Source organism: Clarias gariepinus, chromosome 8 (assembly GCF_024256425.1).
Source record: "Clarias gariepinus isolate MV-2021 ecotype Netherlands chromosome 8, CGAR_prim_01v2, whole genome shotgun sequence".
Classification (NCBI taxonomy): domain Eukaryota; kingdom Metazoa; phylum Chordata; class Actinopteri; order Siluriformes; family Clariidae; genus Clarias; species Clarias gariepinus.
Window position 1 is genome coordinate 839621 of NC_071107.1, and position 11700 is coordinate 851320.

Here is an 11700-nt window from a genome sequence, read left to right on the forward strand (position 1 = left end):
CCCTTTGTTCTTAAAAAATGGCACCAATACACTTCTCCTCCATTCTTCTGGAATCCTCTCACTCTCCAAAATCATGTTAAACAAACTAGTCAGAAAGTCTACTGCCACCTCTCCTAAGCACTTCCATATCTCCACAGGTATGTCATCAGGACCAACAGCCTTTCCACTCTTCATCCTCTTCAACGCCCTTCTCACCTCACTTTTACTAATATTTGCTACTTCCTGTTCCACAACAGTCACCTCTTCTACTCTTTGTTTTCTTTCGTTTTCCTTATTCATCAACTCTTTAAAGTACTCCTTCCACCTTCCCATCACCCTCCTGGCATCTGTGAGTACATTTCCATTTCTATCTTTAATCACTCTAACCTGCTGCACATCCTTCCCATCTCTATCTCTCTGCCTCGCCAATCTGTACAGATCCCCCTCTCCCTCCTTACTGTCCAGCCTAGCATACAAGTCCTCATATGCTCTTTGTTTGGCATTTGCCACCTCTACCTTCACCTTACGCTGCATCTCCCTGTACTCCTGTCTACTCTTTTCAGTCCTCTCAGTGTTTCACTTCTTCTTAGCTAGCCTCTTTCCCTGTATACACTCCTGGACTTCCTTATTCCACCACCAAGTCTCCTTGTCCACTTTTCCCTTAACTAATGATACACCAAGTACCCTCCTACCTGTCTCCCTGATCACATTGGCTTTAGTTGTCCACTCAACTGAAAGCACCTCCTGACCACCCATAGCCTGTCTTAACTCCTCCCTAAAGACTACACAACATCCTTCCTTTCTCAGCTTCCACCACTTTGTCTTCTGTTTCTTCACCTTCCTTACCACCAGGGTTATTTTACACACCACAATTCTGTGTTGTCTGGCTACACTCTGGCGCGCAGTCATGTTGGAACCAGTGTGGGGTTGTTTTTCAGGAGTTGGTCTCGGCCTATAAAGCGGGTGCTCATTAAAACATGTTAAAATTTTACATTTAAAGCCTTTTCCAATACTTCCTTTAATATATATTTGTGATATTTTTTTCATGGTTGTCATTTTTATGTTGCAACTAAATTTTCAATTATTGTTCCTCACCTGTCTAGGGTAATATTTTTTCCAAAATGTGTATATAAACATAGCTAAATTTAAAAGCAATTTATTTAAACATAAAAAAAAAAAAAATACAAGAATTCATGTTTCTACAAACATGTTTTTCATGCACTACTAATACTGCCACTAACACAGTTATTCGGTGCCGCTCTTCACCAGATTAAGGATTAAAAAGCAAAAATTATTTTACTTTGGTAGATAACAGTACATAATTCATAATCAAACAAGCAACAGTACACTACTTGTAGTTCGTGAGCAAACCTACAGTTTATATCATTATGTAATATTGTATAATAACTGCCTTCAATAATTACATGATGTTTTTGTCAGCTCATTCACTCTTACATCAAATGCCAGACTTGATCAATCAGCTTATGTTGGACCAGCTATAATTTCCACCTTAGAGAGCCCAAACTGAGAACAGGCTACAGCCCTGAGTTCAGAGGAACAGATAAATTAGTGTAACTGAAATTAACAAAGAAAACCTGGCTGTCAAATATGAAAAAGTAATTTAGCATGAAAATGTCTGATCTCAAATTGCAATGTACAGAACTACACCAGGAACCCTGTTAAACTGGGCCTCATCCAGTCCCAATCAACCTGAAAGTATTTTTAACTGTCTTGCTTTTTTAAAATGAGGAAAACTTAGAGGAAACTAAAAGCAGAGGAAGCAGAACTCCATAAAGTGTTGAAGATAATCTGATAATGAAATAATTAAGGATGAGATGTTCCAAGACATTTTCCTTGCATTTCCTATTTTTGGCTTACAAGCTAACGAACCGAGGCAAACAGAAATGCCAGTAATGTTTTAGCTGTGCTGTATTAGAAAAGAGTAGTGACAAGTTCATTACTTTTGATGTTTAATTTAATGTTACTGTATATCCTTTTTAGGGTTAATGGGGTCGAGTCAGGGGGCATTTATATGTGTGAATTGTTTTAGCGCATAACACCGGCTAGGTTGTGTATACGCCTGGTAGCCGTCCAAAACTTGTTCAGTGGAAACCCAAGATATATAAAAGGCAATATTTTTGTTTGTGATTGTTTTTTTTGTTTTTTTTGCTTGTTGTACAAGATTTAGTCAAGACATAGCACATGGAACAAAAGGGAGACGCTTTCAGTTTGGTTTTTAAGAGGGATCATAAATTAGGGTTAAGTGAAGTTTAATGCCTTTTTATTTTATATTTCACTTCATTTACATGTGTTTTCTAAATGTTTTGATTGGTTTTATGAATAAAATATGATTGTAGTGTTGGAAATTAGTAATATTGGTAATATTCTGTGGATGGCTAAAACAGATTACCTGCATTTACATTATTTTCTATGGGAAAATTAATTTTACAATACGAAATTTCACCTTAAGGTACTACTGTATCTGATTCTCCTACAGTGTCTGTGCACCAAATTACTTCAGGCAACAGGTGATACTGTTGCTCAGACGTTTTCCCTGACCATTACATCCATAAACTGTATGTCATACCGCTAAGTTAGAAACGCACAATTTTGTAGATTGTCTTTGCATGCAGTAGCAAACCTGTTTCAGCATGACCATGACATGAAGTGTTAAGGTTGAGTGTCCTGTACAGAGCCCTGACTAAGCTCTAATTCACTGAAATTAACTGGAACTGGCGAGTCCTTGACATCCCAACACTAATAGCTGAATGAAGCCACAAGTCCTTGCTCAAACAAGTTGCCTGCTTTCAGTTGCCTGCTTTCTATACAGTGGCTTGCAAAAGTATTCGGCCCCCTTGAACTTTTCCACATTTTGTCACATCACAGCCACAAACATGAATCAATTTTATTGGAATTCCACGTGAAAGACCAATACAAAGTGGTGTACACGTGAAAAGTGGAACAAAAATCATACATGATTACAAATGAATAACTGAAAAGTGGGGTGTGTGTAATTATTCAGCCCCCTGAGTCAATACTTTGTAGAAGCACCTTTTGCTGCAATTACAGCTGCCAGTCTTTTAGGTTATGTCTCTACCAGCTTTGCACATCTGGAGACTGAAATCCTTGCCCATTCTTCTTTGCAAAACAGCTCCAGCTCAGTCAGATTAGATGGACAGCGTTTGTGAACAGCAGTTTTCAGATCTTGCCACAGATTCTCGATTGGATTCAGATCTGGACTTTGACTGGGCCATTCTAACACTTGGATATGTTTTGTTTTAAACCATTCCATTGTTGCCCAGGCTTTATGTTTAGGGTCGTTGTCCTGCTGGAAGGTGAACCTCCGCCCCAGTCTCAAGTCTTTTGCAGACTCCAAGAGGTTTTTTTCCAAGATTGCCCTGTATTTGGCTCCATCCATCTTCCCATCAACTCTGACCAGCTTCCCTGTCCCTGCTGAAGAGAAGCACCCCAGAGCATGATGCTGCCACCACCATATTTGACATTGTGGATGGTGTGTTCAGGGTGATGTGCAGTGTTAGTTTTCCGCCACACATAGCGTTTTGCATTTTTTGCCAAAAAGTTCCATTTTGGTCTCATCTGACCAGAGCACCTTCTTCCACATGTTTGTTGTGTCTCCCACATGGCTTGTGGCAAACTGCAAACGGGACTTCTTATGGTTTTCTGTTACCAATGGATTTCTTCTTGCCACTCTTCCATAAAGGCCAACTTTGTGCAGTGCACGACTAATGGTTGTCCTATGGACAGATTCCCCCACCTGAGCTGTAGATCTCTGCAGCTCGTCCAGAGTCACCATTGGCCTCTTGGCTGCATTTCTGATCAGCACTCTCCTTGTTCGGCCTGTGAGTTTAGGTGGACGGCCTTGTCTTGGTAGGTTTACAGTTGTGCCATACTCCTTCCATTTCTGAATGATCGCTTGAACAGTGCTCCGTGGGATGTTCAAGGCTTTGGAAATCTTTTTGTAGCCTAAGCCTGCTTTAAATTTCTCAATAACCTTATCCCTGACCTGTCTGGTTTGTTCTTTGGACTTCATGATGTTGTTGCTCCCAATATTCTCTTAGACAACCTCTGAGGCCGTCACAGAGCAGCTGTATTTGTACTGACATTAGATTACACACAGGTGCACTCTATTTAGTCATTAGCACTCATCAGGCATGTCTATGGGCAACTGACTGCACTCAGACCAAAGGGGGCTGAATAATTACGCACACCCCACTCTGCAGTTATTTATTTGTAAAAAATGTTTGGAATCATGTATGATTTTCGTTCCACTTCTGAAGTGTACACCACTTTGTATTGGTCTTTCACGTGGAATTCCAATGAAATTGATTCATGTTTGTGGCTGTAATGTGACAAAATGTGGAAAGTTCAAGCGGGCCGAATACTTTAGCAAGCCACTGTAAATGACCTCATTTTACTTCGCCTTATTATAATTTTCAACAGAATATTGGCTAATGGAGAGCACCATTCAGATTTAACACTGACAAGCTTTTCAGGACATTGTCTTAGCCTATGTGGAAGTTGCATCTTTACTCTACAAAGCAGAATTTAAAGAAAATATAAACGGAAATGGGGTTGTGAAGATAATTATGTACACCTTAAAGATATACAGCAGTCAATTAACAAAATAACATACACACAGTGTGGATAATTATTGTTTATTTAATATTTCCCATTTAGATCAAACTAACATCAAGTTATTATTATTTTGAATTTAATCAATAGAGTTTGATTAAGGCAACATTAGTTAAAGTTAAAGGGCTACTGTATGTTTGATTTATATTGCAGTATTTAAACAGATTTACGCATCACCACCTACTAAATAATTTTTATTTTAGGAATGCTAAGAGTATAAGTAATATTCAATATTTCATCGGTGAGCAGTGCAGTCTCAGTGTTGTTCACTCTGGTTTGATGGAATGCAGCAAGTCTGAGAGTTTATCCTTTAACTGAAATTGCCTAAAAAAATACACAAAAAAGGAACTAATCACCACTTGCAAATTGATGACATTTATAACAGTTAAAATTGTCAAAATTATAATAAATTTGCACATTTAATGTTCAGACTGTTATAGTGTTACATTGTCCTTGTAGTGCATCCAAGAATTGAATGGCCCGCCTGTGTATTTAAGTGAAGCCTCAATAAAACTATTCCACTTCAAGTCCCTGCTTATGTCTTTATTAAGACGAAAATAAAAGGATTATTTCACAATTTAACACCACCCCTGCCAGTTTCTCATAGAATGTGAAAGGAGACCACAAAGGAAGCCGCTGCTTACTAAAAACATTTTCTTGCTACTGTAAATTTATTGTGTGTAAAGTTTTTGTGGAACTGTTAAATAAAAGCAATATCACACTCAAGGTTGTGCTGTTGTACTGATTATTAGCATGTGACATAACAGCTGTGTTCAGCACAATCTGGAATGTGCTATTGCTTAATTACCATGACACGCCATTGCTGTGTCACACATTTCAGGCTGTCTTATTTATGCTGATACACTAACCACTAATAGTTAAGCATTTAAAGGTAACTACTGTCACAATTCTGTTATTTGTACAGACTAAGCAACAAATATTAGGCAGATGGACCTTATTATTTTAATAAACATGACATGCAGGTACAAACAAACATAAGTGTAAGATTTAATTCAATTCCATCAGTAGATCGACACACACACACACACACACACACACACACACACACACACACACACACACACACACTATCTCTCAGAGACCCACCTGGGTTCAACACCTGCTGCTTTGAGCAGTTTGTCTGCTGCTTGTGTGTCCGGTTCATCTTTGTATTTATTAGTCAAATAAACCACACCAGTAATACCTGCAGTAAAAACACCAATTTATGCAAATGTATACTGACTCTCTCTCTCTCTCTCTCTCTCTCTCTCTCGCTATATATATATATTTCTTTATTTCTTTCTTTCTCTCTCAGTTAGTTAGGTATAGTCATAGTAATTATATTTTGATTAAATATGAAAATTTGCTATAAGACAGATTTACATTGCAAACTGTGTAAAATGCATGTTGCAGAGGTATGTGTATTATTTGTTACCCGATTGGATGATGATTTTGGCGCACTGATTACAGGGAAACAGAGTGACGTAAATAGTGCATCCCTTCACATCTACTGAGGTTTTATTCATCACAGCGTTCAGCTCTGCATGGCACACTGGAACCAACACATACTGTACTTGATTAAAGAAAAACTGAACATTTTAAAGTCTGCTAAGCTAAGACTATTAAGGATATTATGTTGTTTTTTAGATGTCATCATTGTACTTATTTACCTAACACTGAGCAGAGGACAGGAGTAAAATCTTGTCACTGGACTTTTAAGTTACTTAAAAACTACAAAGGTGCCAAAACATCAGATTAGCCCTGCAACAGTTAACAGTGAAACGTTACATTTTAGAGCAGGCTGCAGTAAACTCACCGTATGGATATTTAGTGTCCAGTTCATCACCTTTACGTTCCCAGGGAAAGCTGGTATTGCAGCGATTGGGCATTTTGTTATAGCCGATACCCACAATGTTCCCCTCCTGGTTAACAATGCACGCACCCACCTACACAAAAAATACATCATCATAATAGATTTCTACAACATTAAGTTAAACAACAATGATTTTGCGATATAAACACAATTTAATCCTTTTTAATCCTTTTTATTCTGTGCATGTTCTGCAAAGGTACTGCACAAAGATAACTCAAGTAAATAAGATTTCATTTCTAAGGGGAAAAAATCTGAACAAACCGAGCTGGCCGTATGTGAAAAAACTAATTGCCCTCTGAACTGGTTGTGCCACCCTTTGTGTCAACAACTGTGCTTGTTAGCCACATTGGGGGGGTTTCAAGCATGAATGCCTTGTTTAAGGATGTTAATTAGAATTAAGTCCAGACTAGGTCACTGCAAAAATTTCATTTTGTTGTATTTTTTGAGCCATTCAGAAGTGGACTTGCTGGTGTGTTTTGAATCATTGTCCTGCTACATAACACAAGGGCACTTGAGCTTTATTGTATGTCACAAACTGATGGCTGAACATTCTCCTTCAAGAGTTTTTAGTTAAGTGCAGAATTCATAGTTCCATCAATTGCAACACATCCTGCTGCAGACCATCACACTACAGTACCACCACCATGTGTGACTGTTTGTATGATGTTCTTTTTAACAAAATGCTGTGTTATTTTTTTGCCAGATGTAACAGGAGACACACCTTTAAAAACTTTTGTCTCATCAGTTCACAGAATATTTGCCCAAAGGCATATTCAAGATGTTTTATTTTATTTTTTTTGCAAATGTGAGTCGAGCCTTTGTGTTCTTTTTAGTCAGCAGTTGCTTTCGCCTTGGAATTCGCCCACGGATGCCATTTTAACTGAGGTGAGTGAGGCCTGCAATTCTTTAAATTTATATTTACAGAATTTGGCAGATGCCCTTATCTAGAGTAACTTAATTTTTTTTATCTCATTATACTTCTGAGAAATTGAGGGTTGAGAGCTTTGCTCAAGGGCCCAACGGTGGCAACTTGGTGGCTCACATAGGGCCAGGCAGGTTTGGACAGCTTTTTCCTTAATAAATGAAATCATTGTTTAAAACTGCATTTTGTATTTACACTGATTGTCTTTGTGCAATATTAACATTGGTTTAATGATCTCAATCATTTAAGTGTGACAGCAGTTGTGGGCCATCATTTTAAACACTTTACTCTCATTGGTACTTGTTGACCTTATAGAAAGGCAGTAATTAGGGGGTTACACGTGGAGCACTTAGTTTAAACAATGTAATACCTTTGTGTTGGGATCAGGGCTCTTCTTGGCAAAGAGAAGGGCAACAGTCATAAAATATACATCATTGTCTGTTTCAGCTGCCCTGTAGAGGGTTTGAAAAAAAAAAGAGTGATGATGTTACAGTTATATGTCACCTGATTGCCATCATAGCAAACATGCTTATAGTATTTATGCAGTAAATTGTTTATTCTATTGTTTATAGTTACTGAAAGTAAAAAGCTCTGGATCTGAAAATGAAACTAGGAAATAGGAAAAGCTTATTGTGAGTAGAATATATGTCAGAATCAGAATCGGGTTTTATTCGCCAACTATGTTGAGTCACACAAGGTTCCGGCTGTTTGTAGCTCTCAGAGTACAGACAAACCTAAAACACTGTACAAGTAATTACACAGTAATTACACAACAATTTCCTTATGATTAAATAAGGCGGGAGATCCTGAGTATAGTGTACATAAAGGGATAAAAGTAGGACAATTAGCCCTGTGTGCATCATATGTACTAGGTAGTGCAAAAACAAAGTAGTATAGTAGTAATGAATGTGCATGTAGGGAGTTTGATGGAGGCATGGTGGTGCTTTTACACAATATACAGTACGATACTAGGTGTTCGATTTGTGCAAATAACAATTAACAATTATTAAAAGACGGTTGTAAGACGGTTGTGCAAATAATGATTTACGGTTGTAAGATCCAGTTCAACTGTTTATGAGGATATATATATATATATATATATATATATATATATATATATATATACACACTACCGTTCAAAAGTTTTAGAACACTTTCTAACTCCATGATGGTTCCTGATTTTTATTTCTTTCTACATTGTAAAGGAATGCTGTAGGCGTCCAAAAAATGCATTAATCTCCTTTGAACAGTTAATGGTGAGATGTTTCTGCTACTTCTGCTCTGTAAAGACTTCATAACGCCTCTAATCTGGGGTGCTGTTAATTGGTTAGATTTTTTAGGCTGAAAACTCTTAATGAACTTCTCCTCTGCGGCAGAGATAGGTTTTGGTCTCGCCCTCCTGGGACGGCCTTCATGAGAGCCAGTTTCATTATGGTGCTTGATGGATTTTGCAAATGCACTTGACAAAACTGTTCTTGCAAGAACTATTACAGAAAGGCTGACCTCTGTGTCTTAAAATAACAATTACCTGTTGTTTTTGTTGTTGTTTTGAAATCCCCAGTATTGTTGTAGAATGTAGAAAATAAATCACTAAACAAACAAAAAAACTTAAAAACTAAAACTTTTGAATGGTAGTGTATATATATATATATATATATATATATATATATATATATATATATATATATATATATATATATTTGGATATTTGGAATATTCATTCTTCCTCCCAGATTTGCTCCAGGTTGGTTGGTGCCATTGCCTCTCAGTGGAATTTGACCTGGACAGTTTTATTCCCTGTTGTTTTTGGGAGAAAATGAAAGGGAAAGTTTATAGGACGGTAGTGTTACCAGCAAAGTTGTACGGTTTGGAGACGTTGTCGCTGACAAAGAGACATGAGAGCTGAGCAGAGTTGGAGGTGGCAGAGCTGAATATGCTTTGATTTGCTTTGGACAGGATTAAGAATGAGCATATTAGAGGGACAGTGCAGGGAGGATGGTTTGGGGACAAAGTTATAGAGGCCAGATTAAGGTTGTTTGGACATGTACAGAGGGGGGTGAGGGGTATATCGAGAGGAGAATGTTAGAGATGGAGCTGCCAGGCAGGAAAAGAAGAGGAAGGCCCAGGAGAAGGTTTATGGATGTGGTGAGGGAGGACATGCGGGCGGTTGAAATGACAGGAGAAAATATGGTAGACATTATACTAGCTCCAGAGTTAGATGAAGACAAATGGTTCGCTGTGGTGGCCCCTAATGGTAGCAGCCATAAGACATGAAGTTTCACATAATCTTTTATTAGCAATCCTGATCAGAGGCCAGGAGTAGGTCATTTACCACTTTAACCAACGCTGTCTCTGTGCTATGATGAGGCCTAAATCCTGACTGATTGTGCTACATGATATAACAAACCTAAAAGTCTTAAACTATCACCAATCAGACTATGACACTGATATGGACAAAAATATTCCAAGCTTACTGCATATGTGGTACTGGTTGTTCCATGTCTTTGCAAGTTTTTTTGCTTCCACTAGCCATCCAACAACTTTGGCTTTCCTTACTCTGGGGAGCGAAAAAACATATGAATTAATTTCTACTACACTGTGACAAGCACATGTAGAACAAAAGTTCATTTCTAAAACATCTGAAAGCATGTTTTAATAAAAAAAAACTAAATCATAAAGTAAAAGCCAACCACTACTACTTTTTCATAGCTGATATCTATCCATCAGTCTTGAGGCTGCCCTTATTCCCTTATATTAAATTAAATTAAATAATAAAGATTAATGATATTATATTGAAGGTAACAAAAGAATATATATATTTTATTAGTTTGTTTTATTGTAAGACACAATATAAAAAATGGTTGTTTGTGTAAGAACCTCAGCAGCAACCTCAATTCCCCTCTGCTCTGTTCCAACCACTTAGCATTCAGCATCAGAAGTGTACTAATCAGCCAGTATACCCTGATCATTTGGTTCGTCTTGCTTTCCTGGGAAGATCGTCATGAGAGACAGTTTCATCATAGTGCTTGATGTGTTTTGCAAACACACTTGACTATACTGTTCTTGCAAGAACTGTTCCAGAACAACTGACCTTCATGTCTTGAAACAACAACTGATTTTTACTGTTGTTGTTACTTAATTATCTAATTTCATATGTTTTTTATATTTTGAAGAAAAAAAATCTAGTATTTTTCTAGAATGTAAAAAATAACCCACTAAAAAATCGGTATTTGTTTTCTGAATAGCTGTCCAACAAGAGAAATAAAACATTTTGAATCGCTATATAAAATTATATAAGAAAATGATTAACCTGGTAACAGTATTAAACTTTTCTGGTATGGATTACTTAGCTATAACAGAAAGTGTGTTATTTCTACCATATTAGAAACTTCACATTTTTTTATATCTTACAAATACTGACACTACTGTATAACTTAAATAGCAATGTTAATTTAAATAACTTGCATTTTAATTTATAGGTGATTATAAAAGGTACTGAACTGTTTATTGTTGTATCAAGGTAACACTCACCTCTGGGCTTCTCTGAGGATTTGGAGATGTGAAACAAGTAAGTGTTATTTAAACACTCCTATGGTCATTAAAAAATGCAGAGACCTGATGATAGATTTAGGGTGTAAGAATGTATCTAACCACGCCTTCGAAACAAATATGTTTTAGAATTATCATCATAACTATCATCTCTGGAATTAATTTAAGATATTTGTCTGAATGATACATGATAAATACACATACTCTTTCTGTCAGTATTTGTATTGTAAAGTTATTTTACAGTGAATTAAAACTATTGATTAGCATGTTTTTTTTTTTTTTTAAGAATCTAAAGTTTCTCATACATGCTTAATATTGATTGTTCATGTCACTTCATTCCCTCACTGGAAACTGGACCAGAAAAATGTTTTATATTTGTTGAAACTTTCTTTGTCAAATTAATAACAATACAAACAGGAAAAGGAAGTCAACAGCCTACTCTGTGATATAGCACAGTATTTCTTTATATGATAAACTAAATACACATTACAGCCATTAACCCCATATGGTGCTATTCTCCAAACAAGTACCACCAGTTAGTAACACAGAATTGAACAAAAATGTCTTCATTTAAAAATATGAACCTGGCTACTTGTTACATGTACTTAAATAAAACGTGTTTTGTACATAATAATTTCATGTTTCCAAGATAAACATGAATAAATGATGTTGTATTTGCATGAAATTCAACAACTTAACATGTATTAGATTCAATCATGTTGAG

General features: G+C 36.7%; 1 protein-coding gene across 1 annotated transcript; it reads right to left on the reverse strand.

Moving 5' to 3' along the window:
- Window positions 1–4639: 4639 nt before the first annotated feature.
- LOC128529044 (deoxycytidylate deaminase-like) lies at window positions 4640–10996 on the reverse strand. Its single transcript, XM_053502348.1, has 7 exons — window positions 10959–10996; window positions 9902–9984; window positions 7798–7879; window positions 6449–6578; window positions 6068–6184; window positions 5740–5836; window positions 4640–4956 (listed from the first exon to the last, which is right to left on the reverse strand). The coding sequence occupies exons 2-7, from the start codon at window positions 9958–9960 to the stop codon at window positions 4899–4901; spliced, it is 543 nt and encodes a 180-aa protein (XP_053358323.1). The 5' UTR covers window positions 9961–9984; window positions 10959–10996; the 3' UTR covers window positions 4640–4898.
- Window positions 10997–11700: the final 704 nt, after the last annotated feature.